The sequence below is a fragment of the Lasioglossum baleicum genome, chromosome 10 (assembly GCF_051020765.1).
Source record: "Lasioglossum baleicum chromosome 10, iyLasBale1, whole genome shotgun sequence".
NCBI lineage: Eukaryota > Metazoa > Arthropoda > Insecta > Hymenoptera > Halictidae > Lasioglossum > Lasioglossum baleicum.
In genome coordinates this window covers 3,340,759-3,357,506 of record NC_134938.1, presented here as the reverse complement: position 1 = coordinate 3,357,506, position 16,748 = coordinate 3,340,759, and the positions used below count along the sequence as shown (strand labels likewise).

Genomic DNA, 16,748 nt, shown 5'->3' with positions numbered 1-16,748 from the left:
GGGGTAATTGTCGGGCAATGTACGTTGTTAGCGGGGGTATGCGGCGACTTTTTCGGCCAACTGTAATTACCGTATCATTCCATCGGGATCGGTTGACTCTGTCGTTAGCGCGTTGGCCGCGCCCGCAAAAATCGGCGACCGTAAACGCTCCTGTCGAGACAAGCCAGCCCGAAGACCGCAGAATTTCCGATTTCCCAAAGTACTTTCATGGATTCGTGCCACTTGGCTCAACACCACCCCAATTACAAGATCCTGTATCGTGCAGCCGGGTTGGCGCGCGGTCGATCTTCTCCCATTAAACGGCGCCAGTTGGCAGCCGTTTTCTCACGTTTTCTCGGCTGAGGCGGAGGATGCGCAAAAGCGCGGCCGTAGGAGAGTGCAAGGAGCCGCGGAAACGGAAGAAGCCGATTCGTCGCGCAACAGGAAGCCGAGGTACCGGGTGTCCGGTGTTGAAAACTACGCTCGCCTCATAAACGCCCGGTATGAATAAACCAGAGCTTCTGGGCTGCGGGCGGTGTAAAACGGGCCGCCGTTCTTCTCGGTGGCCGTTTCGTTGCTCGGTCTCTCGCGGTAACGCCAACACAAGCACAAACGAGCAAGCGAGCGCGCGGCCCTGGCAACACCAGCCGTTTTCACTGCCGTTTAAACGAGCCTCGGATGCTAATTGAAATATCGCGGCCACTAAAATTCTTGGCAAGCTTCCCTCTCTCGGCCGGGATGACGAACGAACGGAGAGAACGAGCACGCGCGCAACACAGCCGAGCCCCGAGAAGAAAGGAGGACGCGGAGCGGAGCGGGCCGCGAGAAACAGGCACCGGGCACAGTTGTTTTAATTACCCGTCGCCCTTCCGAGTGCTAGTCATTAGACCACTAATTATAACGTACCGGAAAATGAGTCTCGCCGTCGACGAATGAACCGCGCGCGCGCGCACGGGAGACCGAGGAACAAAGAGAGCGAGCGAGACGGACCGAGAGCCGTTGTTTGTTCGGGCTAACAGATGTGCGGATTGCGCCGATGGCGATCCGCTTCTCAAAGAGACGATGCATGCGTACAGTCCGCCCAGCGATTAATCCCGAGGACGCAACCCGGGGAGTATTGTGCCTTTGAAAATATTAGCTTATTAAGTCGTTAGGCGACCGCGGTTGTTTGCGCAGATTTGATAAACGGAGCTCAACACGGTGTCGCTCGATCAGGGGAATTGACTTGAATTGAGGGGAATACTGTTTAAGGAATAGGATACATATGTCCATAGTGACAAAGGGAGACCCGATCAGCGATGCCAGATGCGGGGAGTCACGGTGAAATGATGTACCCCCTCTCTGATGACGGGGAATAAGTGGGACGAATGGGAGACACGTTGCACGTGCGCGATGGGGACCGTGGAGTGTGCGCCTGCGCACGGTGCTGGAATGGAATAGTGGAAGGGGTATGTAGGGGAGTACGGGAGCTCCGTTTGGAGCTCATTATGGCATCACTGGACCCGATAGTATAGAGATAGTATAGAGGAGAGAAGTGTCTATGGTCTTGGGCGGTGGGGTTTTAGTGGGTATGGGCAGGGATTAAAGTCCCGTTTCCCTCAAATATCATCTCAGAGGGGGCCGAGTCCCACACTACCCCCTCCCATCTTCATCTTACGGGGGGAGGGGGGGGGGCTAAAGCCGAAAAAAGGGAATACAGTTACCATAAGACAAGAACAGCTGTGAGAGAGAACCAAAGATATGTGAGCACTGGAGTAATGCGAGTAGCGGGTCGCAGTGCTTATTAATCGTCCTTAAACTTTAAAAATAAAAAAGGGGAATACAGTTACCCTCGCTCTGCCAGTACAGCAGTAGTCACGTGACATTGTAATACATGAACGACAGAGATGAAGCTGGGCAAGTCTTCTCTTCTCTCATTATAGTGATGATAATAGTAAGATGTACTCTCCTTTAAATCTTTCTAATGGGTGTTTATTATTTCTCCCAACTTTTGGACAAACAGGAAGCAGCTTCGATATGTAAGATGTATGCACTCAAACAGTAACAAAGCTATAGGTTTCATATCCAGTATAAAAATCGTATCAACACGAATATTAATCGACTACAAATTCATAACACGGTATCTCTCATTTTTAGTTGCTTCTGGTTGGGTTACTAGAATTATCCGAAAGTGGAGAGCTGCCTTTTTATTGTAGCGCGCTTCTTTTAATCGCAATACAAAAATATAAAATCACGTGTATACGTTATTGCTTCAAGGTAGCGCGGTCGAAACTTCACACGAAACGTTTTCCTTTGATAAGCTCTCGTATTTTCGCACCCTTTGGCTTTAATACGTTGCAGGCTGGCGACACGCGCGCAACTATCGCGTTAATGTCGAGGGCGCGGATACAATTTCGCGCGGCGAAGCTTTTGCACGGCGTCGTGAGATAAGAAACGATGCTGGGGGAAGAGCGAGAGGCGGTTGGGGGAAAAAAATTGTGTGTAAAAGGTGGCATCAGGAGCAAAGAGACGAATGACGAGGGGCAGGAGAGCTCCCGGCGCAAACGTAATTGCGTTGCCAAGAAGTTTTCTCCGGCGTGGAGAGGTAACCAAGGAAATATTGAATGGCTGGGATGCTTCACCAACGGTAGGAAGAAAAGGGGCGAGGGGAAGTCGTCGTCGGAGAAATAGAGAAGCGAAGCGGAAGCGAGGAAGGTGACTTTTGGCTCTGTGGATTCTCATTGTCCTGGATTTCACGCGGGAGAGATGAAAACCTTGGCCAGAATGAATTTTTCCCTACCGAGCCAAATTGGACCGTGCAGATTGCCAGGCCGATTGACGCGGGACATCATCCAATTGATGATCCCGTCAGGGGAATATTAGACCCGTGTTCTTTTCATCCGTTGCTGTTTTGATTTAGGCGTGAAGGCAACTTTCATAGTTGCACGGGAAAATTGAATTTCAACAAACACGAAGATTCAGCAAAAATGTTAACATTGATCCCTTGCACTTGCGCTTAGAACTTGTTTATTGTGCATCATTTTTTACATCGAAAAGGAAATGCGAGAACAGGAAAATGGAGTTTTATTTCTATCTACACCGGATACTGTAAGAAATATTAAGATAACATTTTGTAAGGTAACTATTGCAGAGGTTATAACGGAGAGAATTATAATGAAGAATTTTTAAAAGGCACAAAACATTTTTCTCACACAACTAGATAATGCATCAAAGTCTCAAATAGTTTGAAATAGCGTGCACAATTAAATTATTTGTTCATAACTGTAGGAACAAAGTGTACGATCCCGTTGTCACTAATATAACAACATTTGTCTTCGAAGGACTAAAAGAAGCGGAATGTATAAGAATATACGAACGACTATTGTGATGTAAGGTAACGGATTAACAACGTAGATTGCGACGCATGAGAAGTCTATCAACGGATGCAGTTGGTTCAGGCTGGTGGAGAAAGTAGCACGAAGGGTGTAGATTTAGCTTCGAAGTAGGATTACAGAAACGGGGAAGAGTTTGAGGGTATCGACGTCGCTTTAGAAGTAGCAACCGTGATTTTCTTCTCGCCGGGGCTGCGCTATGCAAGCCACTGAAAATTGGCGTGGCCACCGAATCTGATGGAACTGTGATGTTGACAAGGATTGAACTCACCTCTGACCAGACTACCGGTTTATCCGGGAAGGGTCGAAGGTCCGCTGGGAATAACTGCCCTCCGCCTGGTTGACCGTGACAAGTCCCGACGAGATAAGATCGAATCTGATTGAACTGTGATGTTGACAGGGATTGGACACACCTCCGCCCGAACATCTGGTTCGTCCGAAAGGGTTGAAGATCCGTTGGGAGTTAACCGTCCTCTGACAAGTTCCAACGGCGAGAGGAAAAAACATTTCGAGAGAGAGACGAGACGCGATCTATAGGTAATTTAAGGCCGTCGATTTCTCTGTTTTCAATCAGACAAGCAAATTAAACTAACTGATCGATGAAAATCAATTTTTTGGTGATCGCGTTTCAACCCCTTCCATTGTGAAGACTCAGAGTCATCGTGGGTCATCAAAGTAGGGAAAAAAATCGAGAAAAAATCCCGCAGATTTCAATGTATTTTTCTGTCTATAAAAAAGCCTTTTTTGACTGATTGTATGACCAGAACACCATGCGGTAAACCTTCCTCTTTCGAATGAGCCCTCACCCAGCCCAAAATTTGCTCGTACAAGGACATTAAGCCGAATTTCGTAAACCCATGTTTCGACCCAAAATCTAGTAAGATTCTAGTTATCTTCTAGTTACAATCCGAGGGTATACTACCCCCTTAAAACTGTGGGGATCTCGACAAACCGAAAAGACGGCAGTCGAGTGAAAAAGAATAGACGTAAGAAGATAGGATGCACGGTGACCAACGGAGCGGAAACCAAGTTGGAAATCCCCGTGGAAATTTCAATGATCTCGCTGGGGACATTAGGAAATCGTCGAGCAAGACGTTGACGTCTGCCGGCAACGCGAGCCGCGTAAGTACGTGTAAGAATCTTGAGCCAGCCAGCTGGGGCTCGACTGTTTTCCTTTTCTCTCACGTCGTCGGCGTTCTAGCAGGCATAGCTCGGGATCTCGTGGCATGCCGGGGCGAAAACGCGTGCGCGCTGGCTCGTAATATCGCGAAAGCCGCAGGAAGCTCCGGCGAAGTGGCTCCTCTTCGACTGGTACACGTACTTGATCCGTGTTCCCGTGTGCACGCCTCGCGAAGCGAGTGCGGAACGGTGCGGAACGGTGCGGAGCAGGCGTGTATGCTCGAGATCCGCGCCAGCACGCGAAATAGGCGTTCTCGGAGCCCCTCCGACACATGCGGTTGAGCATTGTGCGCCGCCCGCGTATTCCTAAAAGCAGCCAGCAACATTCACCGCATAAAAATGCAAAGCGACAAAGTGCCGCCGATAAAATTCTTCTGCCTGTGAAACGGTGACGTGAACCGAATGTGTACTCCTCCTCCTCCCACAAGCACGCCTACCTCGATTCCGCTCGAGCTCCGTGCAACGACTCGATATTCATGTCCCAGTGAATAGTCTAATATCGATCTTCCGAACCGGCAACATCCAGTAATCCTGATGATCCCGAATGACGATCGTCTGCGTAGAACACTGATTTCCTCTTGTCATTCTAATCTCTTATTATAGGATGAAGAACGATTACGAGAAACCTGCTTCATAGCAGATCGATGGATTGAACGGAAAGAAAACCGTCTCGCATTCGCTTGTTATTGTCTTCCACGACTGTTTCGCTTATTCTTGACTTTTCTTTATCTGGGAACCAACGATCCACAAGTAAAGGGATCTCCTAAGCGCGACTGGACACAACGTTTTGCTTTCTTTCCTTCCTTCTCACTTGAGAAGAAAAACGAAAGAGCATCGGCCAAACTCGAACACGTGAGTCGACCGATTTGCTGTAGGCGTTCGACGCTGATGCGACGTTAATTGAATAAAAACAGAAAGAAATTTGTCAAATAAGCATTTAACTCGTTGCCGTATCATTTTCTTTGCAGTTACAGTAACTAGAACGTCTTTATCCCGAACAATGTCGTCGAAGAGTAAAGAAAATTGATATTTTTTTTTTATTTCATCTAAAAAGAAAGGCATAACATCCGTATTTGTTAGACTTCGTTAAAATCTTCATTGACGAGTCAGGCTCGTTAAAGTACGGCAAAGGGTTAATGAAAAAGAGCCGAGGCATCTTCGGCCGAATAACCCCAGGCGAAAAGTTGCCTTAGAACGAGTCGCCGTTGAATGGTGGTTTGGAACGTCTCGCGGATGAATCAGAATCCGAGGAATGGCAGTGTTCCAAGCAGCAGAAGATGATCGCGCGAGCAAAGATACGGCGTGACGCACTTCCGAATGTTTAATTGAAGAGTCAGCTAGAGGGGGGGAGAGGAGGGTCGAGAGGGTGCACGGGAATGCGGGGGTGGTTATAAGCGGGCGGAAAGTTTGCAGGAACGGTGCCACGTTTAGCTCGATGCCGTGGAGTTGGCAGAGAAGCAGAGCGCGCCGGTAAAACGGCCCGTTACTCGCACTAACGAGTAAACCAGCAGTTGCTCGTCGGACTTTGCCGGTATTATGCTACACGAGCAAATAAACCGGCGTGTTCGGGTAACTCCCTGGTTTCTGGTAAGCCCCTATACACTGGCTGCGCTCGCTGTAAAGCCCAGCTAACGTCCGCGTGATTGCAATATTCCGCGGGTTGTGGAGTGCGCCGGATGTACGAGTGTTCGCGCTTGTGTTTTCCGCGTCGGTGTGCCCGCGCCCGACCGACACGTTTCCGCGCGCATTAAGGCGGCCGTCGACGCACGATGCACCCGAAAACTCATCGCCCGTTAGATTCGTCCGCCACGACGAAAGTTAAATTTAATCAAGTCGCCGCGCCGCGCCGCGCCGTTGTTGCAACCCGGAACGTTATTCGGTTTGCGCCGCCAGGAAAGAATAACGCGGTTACCAGCGCGGCGCGCACGTCGAATAGCCGAAATTTGTTTTACCTACGAAATTCTAGATCACACGAGCGTCTTATTCTTCGTTTACAGTGGATACGCGAGAAATATTTGAACCCTTAGCACCCGAGTGTGCGTGTCACCACTAAAAGTTGTGCTGTTCCATTATTCAAAATGTATCGTTTACATTATTAAATATCTTGGTATTTAATCAATTACGAAACAATCGAGTATTGTACGAGGTACTATATCAATTTCATATCCATAAAATGAAAAACATAATATGGAATGGAATTATTCTATTATTCTAGCACAAAATTTCTCGCTCTCGAGAAATCGTCGATGTTCGAATTGTCGTCATTTCGTTGAAGAAAAACTAGTAGAACAATATACCTAGAGCTAGAGGCTTCGGGGTTTAGAAAAGGAGATTTTCACGAAAGAGACGAATTGTTACTTTTCTTGGAAAGAGCCCCTGCTAAATCAACAAACGAGCTTGCGAAACAAACGAGCTTGCGAAAGTATTTGTAAACGTCGGAAACAATTGGGCAAGATGCACAAACGTTTTTATATTTTATCAAAAAGTCTGCAGAACTTTCCGAACGACTTGAATGAAAGTAGCTCGCGGTTGCTTCAGTGTGGACATGTAGCTTTCGGTCGGTTAAGTCGACAGGGCAACACGACAGCAGTGTGGATCGGGAGAAATAGCTCGCCCGGAAATTGTTGAATAGGAATGCGGATAAACTAAAGGCGACCGAATTGGATTGCCATTCGATCGAAACAGGTTGCAATGGTTGACGATCGGATACGGCCGGGTTAATTAGGTTAAAATTGTATCCACCGAATCGTGCGCGCCAATTCGAAGCGCACGCTAGCCGAGCAGCCGGCTCGAGAGCCGCTGGATTAGAAATATTGTGGAGTCAACGCGTCCGCCATCGAAATTCGCGTGTAGCCCGGTTGAAACAGGGACAGAGAGTGCGCGTTCGAATCGAAAAGCCACTTAAATTAGACCGTACTAAATTCGAAGGGCGCTAAGATTAGATGGTACTCAATTTAAAGCACGGCCTAATTAAAGCCTGCTCGAATCGAAGCGTACTCAGATTGCGGGATACTTAATTCAGGGAATGACGGATACTCGAATCGAAATCTGCTACCACGCGAAAATATACCACTCGAGGTGAATTAGACTGTGCGTCGATCTCGATATGTAGTCTGCGAGTGCTACTCGACTTCGGAAATAGTCAATTAAGACAGCGCCCGAACCCGTAGAGAGAGGACTTCGACTTTCTTTCAAAAGAACACGTACATAATATAGAATTCCTTCATATTCAGTCTCGCAGCTGTAATAATCCACTCGTTCCTCTTCTTGCACATCTTCTACCCTAATTACTGTATCTACCATAGCTGTTGCACTATTTCCTGTTCTTTGGAAAAGTCGAAACCTCTATAACTTGAAGATTTTAGTTCTTCTCTTGAGATATCAGTTACAATCAGGGTCGACTGTAGCTGGTTTCGATTCCCAAATCCTTCTTTCTACCGTGGTAATTTTAATACTTTCCCGGAAGAAAGTTCCACGCATGAACACCGGCGTGATTCGATAAGTATCCTCGAATTTTCGGGGGAAGCAAAGAAATGATCGACCGCGGAAGTGTCAAGTGAGCGTATGGACACTAACGGACCACTCAACCCCAGCTACATTCAATTTGCCGTGCACTAGAAACTCCGGTCGCGTTATAATTAAAAAGCGATGGGACTGTTGAGTATCGAAATTACGGAGCAGTTCGGATTCATTTAATTTCCTGGAATTTTAATATTCATTATCAGGAGGGCGTCGCGCGTCGCTCGGGCCAGAAAATTCCCGTCCTTAATATATCGAAGTGCTCGAGAGAGCCGACCGACTCGTCACCAAACTATTTTTCCGCGAGCGAGCGAGCGAGCGCGTGCGACGTCCCCAGGACAATGATTTTGTTATATTTTTGTAACGCGAAACAACTTTCGCGGCGGGGAGTTTTAAATTGGAACGGAAATGATAAACTGAACAGTGCCGGCGGGAGGACGCGCGTGGATGCACGGTTGCGCGACGGTTTCACGATAAAACGGGGGATACACAGGGATCCCCGTTGAAAACTCATCGGCCATTGTGCTCGTCCGCCGCACCGAAAGTTAGGTTTAATCAATTTGGCATTCCGCAACCAGTGCTCGTTCTGCCGCGAACTTCTGCGCCGACAACGGCGCGCTCGCATTACAGAAAGGACAATTGTTGGAACGATACGGGGAGAGGACTCCCTCTCGTTCGACTCGTTTTCCAATGGGGATGAAAAGAAGGGGAGAGAAAACACAGAATACAGGAGAACGTAATCTTTTTGAAAGCGTCGATCTCCGATATTATTTTCAGCGGAACCGTCATTTTCGAGCGAAGACATTCGCGCGAACGATTCGCCGAAACTGTTCCTGAAAATCGACTTTGCGTTTGTATTACAGTCACACTGTGCGGCAAACAGATAGCATGCTAACAGGCAGCATGCATTTTTTAACCCTTCCGAGCCGACGGAGGTACGCCGCACAGTGGCTAAATTTGACCTAACTCGATTCAAAAAGAAATAACTTTCGATAGAAATGAGGTAAAGCGATTAATTTTTTTTTAAATTAAAACTGAAACTTGTCAGAATATGGGAAAAATAGGTAGATTACGGTACAAACGGTTTTTAACCTTGAGAAAATTCGTTAAACTTGCACAATTTTAAGAAAATGCGGTTTCTCCGTTACCACAGGCGGAAATTTTTTTTAAAAACATGCTATATATCATTTCCCGTAGATTTTTTCACGCTGATTTCAAATCTGGTCTCAAAATTAGTCTACGACCTCTGGTTTTTTCAAGAAATCGATTTTTGTGACAAGAAATCATTTAAACGAAAACATGATTTTATTAAATTCTTCCTATCGCTATGAAAATTGGTATGCATATGTATTTGAGCACGAGGAATATTTTCGCTGCATAAAGCAATTTTCCTCGTTGTCAAACAAAATCAACGTCTGACTATTATCGTTGTTATTTCTTATTTGAGAAGCCACATGAAGAAACGCAGACTTCCTAAAGTTATTGTACAAGAATATAAATGATATAAGAACTGAATTGTTTTTCAATTTTGTTGCCAACAACTCCCTGCTATTTGAATTGTTTTATTTGAAATTTACTTCAAAGGACAGTTCCTTAGCTGCTACATTTTAAAAAAATTTTGCTTGCCATTTATATTAGATATAGCTGCCGAACTAAAAAATAAATAAAGGAAGAACCAAATACAGATAAAAACCCGTTATATTAAGAGTTAGTAAGTTGTCAGTAAAATTAATTAAATCCTTGCGAAATTGTTACTGCATTGCATTATACACGACACCGTAATATTCGACATGGAGGCAACATTTATCACGTTAGCTTTAAACAATGCGGTTTCTAGTGTTTAATAAAATTCCACGAATTCCCGAGACAGCCTAACGCAATTACACAAATGATATCTCGAGCATGTCGCCTGTGGTTCTACCTGAAGTCCCCGTGGATTCGGTGCAACAAAGGGCGGATTATCTAGGTCAGTGGCCCAAAAGAGAAGAGAGCCGGGCTGTTCCACCTGCTTCGAGCAGATAATGCAAGGAACCCATTCTTCTGGCAGCCGGCTTGAAGATACGCAACGCTCGGGGCGTTGTTCAGGTCAGATTGTTAAATGAGGTTATAGGGCTGTCTGGGTCGCGCCCTTACGGGGGGGGGGGGGGGGAAACGAGATGCACAACGCAGGTGCTTGCGACGCAACCGGTCGATGGTGTTTACGACACCCTCCGGTCAGAAGAGACATGACGGGGATTAAATTAACGCTGAATCAGGGCTCTCTCTCTCTCTCTCTTTCTCCGCCTCGGCTCAATTTTCGTCCCGACGGATTCGGACCAGCATTACCTGTATCCAGTGCCACCTCAGCCGGAAATTAAGCTCCCCACGGAGCAAGAAGTCGCCCCCGATAGACCGCCAACTGTTCCGGACAAGTGACGAACGACGATTCTCGATCGTTCACCCACGGGACCCGCCGAAACGATCCCGTCGCGTCGGTCCGTCGACGAACACACTGAATTTACTGGAATCCGCGCGCCATTCCCGCCGCACCGTTCCAATTTTAATGGGTTCCAACTTTAATAAGGCCGCCGTATAATCGGGAATAATAATTCCATTAATGTATAATCGAACGCGTTTGCTCCCCTATCCTGGACCTGCCTCCATCCGGACACGCTTTGCCGGGGTTAATTTGTGTTAACGAGTCGATAAATCCGCTATCAGGAACAATACCTGGTTCAACTGTTCCACACCGTTGTTAAAATATTCTGTTAATCGGAGAATATAGCTACCGATTGCTGTTAAACTGTTCTTCAAAGATTTCCGGCTCGAGCTTTACGTCCAAGTTACTTTGTCTTCTCCCATGGATGAAGGAAAATTGCTTTCTACAATGCTGTCTGTGATGTATAAATATTTCGCAATTTTATTCCGTTTGAGGCTTCCGCGCGCGGGTATTTATTGATAGACTAGTTGAAAGGTGGCAATTAGAAAGGAAAATTGTTAAAAGTAGCGGCAACATTGCTTTCGACAATATTCCACTGCTGAACTTCTAAAACTTCTATGAGAGGTGTGCATTTTTGTCAGATTTTTAGAGATTTTCAATTTCTTTAGAACGTTTCTGCGTAACTTGGAAAATCTGAAAAATGCACATTAATAATGTGGTCATCCGAAAAATTCAATACAAAATCAGCAATAAATTTTGAAATGCTTTCGGCGCAACGGTTCGATCGTTTATTACGAATTATAAAGCAATTTTGCTAATTGTCAAACAAAATCAACGTTTTGATCCTAGTTTGGATCTTTCTCAATTATTTTCAATTTTTATTCAATCTTTTTCAATTATTTTCAATTATTAACAGCAAATACGATCGATAGAAGAAATATATTCAAAATCAGCAATTTTGGAAATTGATTTTGCAATAAAAGAATGCGAATGGGATCGCAGTCCTGCGTTTCAGTATAAGTAGAATGTTCCCGAATTTTTCATAATTTGTTATTATCTTTCATAAAGAAAGATCAATTTGGTAAAGCCTTTCCCTGACCGGAACTCGAAATTTTTGATACCCGCATTCCGCATACTCCTACCACATGAAAGTATCGAATGCAACGAATGACAGCGTATGTGAAATTCTTTGAACTGTGCCGGCGACGGCGACAGTCCGCGTCTCTGTCATTCCCATACGCTGTCCTTGTGCCCGAAACATCGTCGATTAAACCAGTAAATACAGTTGAAATTATATCGTGTTTGGTGCCAGTTTAATCAGAAAAATGCCAGACATAAGTTGATAAAAGTCCCATAAAAAACAACGAAAAACAAAGAAGTTTTGTAATTGGATTAGTAGTGGTTCACATCGATATCAGTGCAGTGAGTAGACACCTGACAAATTCTTATGTAGGCGGTCGCTGAGAAATAACGCGATTTTACTCTAGTGATAAAGAAGGTTTCGTCCTGCAGCTAGCACCTCGAATCGCAGCACTGTGCGACGCGGGCGAGCGTAAAATTGAGGGCCTGCGAAACTTAGTTAATCCCCGGTCGCGTCGAATCCCAGGCAAGTATCACGTTCTACGCGGGATCATCGAAATTATTATATCATTATCCGCATTAACCAGTTCATCGCGCGGCAGAAGTGGAAATTGGAATTTGGTTCGGCCGTCGATGATTCGGCGGCGGGTAATCGAGGGAGTGAGATTGATGGGTTGAGTTGGGAGGGTGGTCTCAATAAAACTTGAATTAAGTGACATATATTGGACGAGAGTCGCCGCGTCGTGCTTGATAAATGATACTCCTCGAATACATCAAGTGGGAGAGACGGTGGCGGTGGGGGACCCTGGCGGGGGTGGCTGCTAGAATCGTTATCCCCGTTCAATTACGCGTACACGGATCGTCGAGCGATCATAAAGCGATTTACCGTTTAATAAGGATCGTTCTCCTTTATGCTTTCAGACAGAGATAGCGAAGAGGTTAAACGCTATAATTGCTCAGATCCTGCCGTTTCTCAACCAGGAACATCAACAACAAGTCGCCACTGCTGTTGACAGAGCCAAACAAGTGACCATGACCGAACTCAACGCCATTATCGGGGTGAGTGCACGCCAATGGAAGATAAATTACTCTCCACCTCTCTCTCTCTCTATCTCTAACTCTGTGTGCGTGTGTATCTATCTCTCTCTCTCTATTTCACACGCACACGTTCTGTATCTCTCTGACCGGAACATGTATATATATATATATACATTGTCTCCGTGTGCGTACGTGTGGATACAGGCCGCGGCGTATACAATAACGCGTGGATCGTGACGTTTGTGTTTACCGTTGAAACTATCCGGGGACATTATTGGAGTAACGTTAAACAGTAAATTAAATATTAAACGCAGTCACCGTCACGAAAAACAAATAACGGACGGACCGCGCGAAGTCTCTCTCTTACTCTGTCTATGTATATCTCTCTTTATCCTCTACCTGGCGATGATCGGCCGACCGAAATTGAACTATCCCGCCTTCTAATGCGAAATCAATTTCCGCTATCGCGCGCGCACCGCGAATCGATATGGCGCGGAAGTGATTTGCAGATATCTACGGTGGGCGGATAGCGATGCGCGCGTGTCCACGCGTTCTTTTTTTTTTTTTGTTGTTTGTCGACCGGCCCGCGGTTGTTACCTTTATTGCGCGCGGAGTTATCGAAACGATGGTTAGATAAATTTCTAAACTCGAGAGCGATCGGGATTGGAACGAGCTGCGACCAGCTGGAAACGGCTCTGTGAAAAAGGGATTACACCGGGGAATTTGTTGCCGATATTCGCGTCGATGGAACTAATAGGAACAATTTCGGCGACGTATGACCATCCCGTTCTCGCCGATCCGTGAATAAAACAGGGCCGAATTTTGCATATTTCCCGGGCGTTCGAATTCGACCGTAGATTAGCCCGTGGGGCACGGATCGTGTTCGAAATCGAATATGATACACCACACGGTTAAAATTCATTTATACAGATCTTTTTATGCGGTTTGTTACCCAGGAAAGACCTCCAGAAAGTGAATAATAAATGTATCGTATCTAATAATTAGACAGCGGACTTTATCATTTAAAGCAGTGGTCGTATTAAAAATATCTAAGGACATTAATGTGTATTAGTCTCAGCTATACAATTTCTATTTTGCTCCTGTGTCCCGCAATTAATGCAAACGTTTTCTTTACTTCGCACAAAGATCCGCAGTCTATTAATAAGTCCACGTGTAATCAATTTTCAGATATCCGTCAGAGCTATATTGGGTCGGCAAAAAAGTATTTTCGGTATGTTAAGGTGAAATAAAACTGAATTTTTCTATTCAAGCAATGGACTTTAATCAAGACTGTAATCGATAATGAGCGCGGAATCATGAAGCTACCGGAAAGATGGCGAAAGACCATCGGACAAAAAGGAAAATATTTTATCGATTAAAGTTTATTAGAATACCGAAATTGCTTTCTTGCCAACCCGATATTATGGTATACTGATGTCTAGACTGCGGATCTTTATGCAAAATAAAATATGTTTGCATTGATTGCAGGACACAGGATCCAAATGAAAATTCTATTCTTCTTTTAATTATTCTATTAAGGTGAAACTAACACGTTGATGTCCTTAAATATCTTTTACATGTGCACTGTTTTAAATTGTACGTGCCCATTTTTGTCATAAATGCATAAAATCCGCAGTCTGAAGGGCTAAACCCTCCCAAAGCCCTATTTTATACTTCCAACAAGATTGCCCGACATCTAGCGGAGTAAGTAATCGATCCGATGCGAGAGGACTCGTTCATATTTTCGGCAAACCACTGGAAGCGCCGTGCCGGCAACAGTATAAACCGAATCCTGTGTATCTGGTTCGAGGTTGATCACGAGCCCGCGTTCACCATCTTCCCTCGATTCCCGCGGGCACCGAACGTTCGTAAATTCCGGGGCGGCCGTTGGCGGGATCGGTTTTATCTCGAGGAAAAATTCAATTCTCCATGCAGGTTGCCTGGCCGCAAATCCTTTTCGACGAAAATTTACGGCGAACCACGGCTGTGTTCGGTTCGGTTCGGATCGGTTTGAATCGGCTCGGGGCTCTCCGGGGGCGACGAGGCGACGCGCCCGGCGAACACACACAGGACCACCGAAGCTGATTCGCGTTCAGCACGGCGTGAAACGGATTCGCGTCGAATGAGAATCCCTGCGCGGTGGTAGGAGGAAGCCGATGCACGCCCGAGGAATCCGAAAGCGGACGGATGGATACGATCCTGGCGAATCCCGAATCCTCCTCAATATTGCTCGAGCACTCAATTTCCTCCCTATTAAGCCGCCGGCTTCTCTCCCCGGTTGTCTCTCTCTCTCTCTCTCTCTCTCTCTTCTCTCTCACCCTTCCTCTCTCTCTCTCACTCAATCTCCCTCCTTCCATCACGTTCAACCAACCCGCCTCCCTGATCTGCAACCCCTTTCCTCGAACCCCCTCCCGGCTGAATCTTATCCCGAGTCTTCCTTCCCGGTTTCCAAGCCGGATAGGTTATAGTGTTACGGCGCACGAGCACCAACTAATCAGCATTCCTGCTACCCAACTCCCTTCGACCTCTCCTCCTTCCGACCATCCCTTGAACGGTTCAACCCTCCGTCCTCTCTCGCCCAAGCCTTGGACTCCAAGGCGCTTCCACCCCAAACCCCCACGACCATAGAAACTTCCACGGATCCGCGGCGTTGTCGGGCTACGTGCGGCAAATCCTTAGCAGAATCTCTGGATTCCGCGCGCTTTAAACCGCTCCCATAGCATCGCCCTCCGCCCTCGACCCTATCCCCTCTTAAGGCGGTCTTAAATCCTTTCAGTTACCGCGTGGATTCAAAGAAAAACACGTACAGAGACCCGGTCGATCTTTCTTCCGGTCCGTTCTAGTGGTCTGTTAACACGGTTCCATCGACGCCATTCATGCCATTGATCAAGCACTCCCTCCGACCAGGGCTGGCAACGGGGATGGCTCCATAATCAGGCTTTGTTGGAGCGACGCTCTTTTAACTCTTTGCACAACCACGTCGAGTTTGACTCGACTTCAATTTTATTCGCAGAAAGGCTGGCACACACAATGCGAGTTGTCGTCACATTTGCTTGCACAGACTGTTTCAAAATTATGTAGGATCAAAGATATATTTCGTGTGAATGTTCACAAATCTTCGTCTGAGATTTACAAAAACGTCTTGCTCTTGTCAATCGTCACATTCAAAATCAAATGAATCAATAACGGTAACGACGTCGCGTCACACCCAGCAAAGTGTATCTATTGCGAGTATAAAATTGCGGGAAATATAAATAAAGAAAAACTTTTTTAAAAAAAAAATTAAACCGACTTCGAAAAAACGCACTAAAAAGAATGAAATAATTTCCATTTAATTTATGTGAATATACACACAAACTTAAATACAATACAATCTTTTCGGAGGCGGCGCAAAATTGAAAATTTTCGACACTGGAAATTACGAAAATCCTTAAATTCTTCTAAATACTAATATATTTGTATTTAAATAATATATTTGCGCCGCCTCCGAAAAGATTGTATTGTATTTAAGTGTGTGTGTATATTCACATAAATTAAATGGAAATTATTTCATTCTTTTTAGTGCGTTTTTTCGAAGTCGGTTTAATTTCTTTTTAAAAAGTTTTTTTTTATTTCACACTTTTTTTATCTCTGTCAGCCGTCACATTCCAAATCGTAATTTATAAATATCTGAAAGCGGCAATCGATAACGGTAACGACGTCGCGTCGTTACTGTTCCTAATGTCTAACATTCAGCGGAGTTCACGACGGTATCACCACCCTACATTTTCGCAAATAAAATCGTAATTAATAAAGAAATGTAAAATTTTTTTTGCACGCGGGACCATCCCGGGAACATACTCTACAAGATGCAAAAGGTTTCGTTCCGATTGGTCCATCCATCTCGACGTAATCGGTGAACATACATAGAAAAAAAAAGCGAAAAAAAAGGCACATACAGATCGAATTGAGTAACCTCCTCCTTTTTCGAAGTCGGTTAAATAAATTCAGTCTAGTAGTTTCTATAATCCCGTTGGTTATAGAAACGTTTACAGCAGTCGCATTTTATGTTCGGTACGGTTAGCGTTGATTTGATCGCTCGCGATATCACGAAGCAGATAGTCTATGCTCGAATCTACCTTGCCACTTGTAGATCAAATATCTCGAGTTCTTTCTAGAAACAT

At 45.6% G+C, this 16,748-nt stretch overlaps 1 protein-coding gene across 2 annotated transcripts in view; it reads left to right on the top strand.

The window, feature by feature from the left end:
- The window catches only part of LOC143213059 (protein groucho), a 169,185-nt gene that overhangs the window by 95,601 nt on the left and 56,836 nt on the right, over positions 1–16,748 (top strand). For both annotated transcript variants that reach the window (XM_076432545.1, XM_076432544.1), the window contains exon 5: positions 12,469–12,606. In XM_076432545.1, the coding sequence (XP_076288660.1) occupies positions 12,469–12,606 (138 nt within the window). The remainder of the gene's footprint in view (positions 1–12,468; positions 12,607–16,748) is intronic.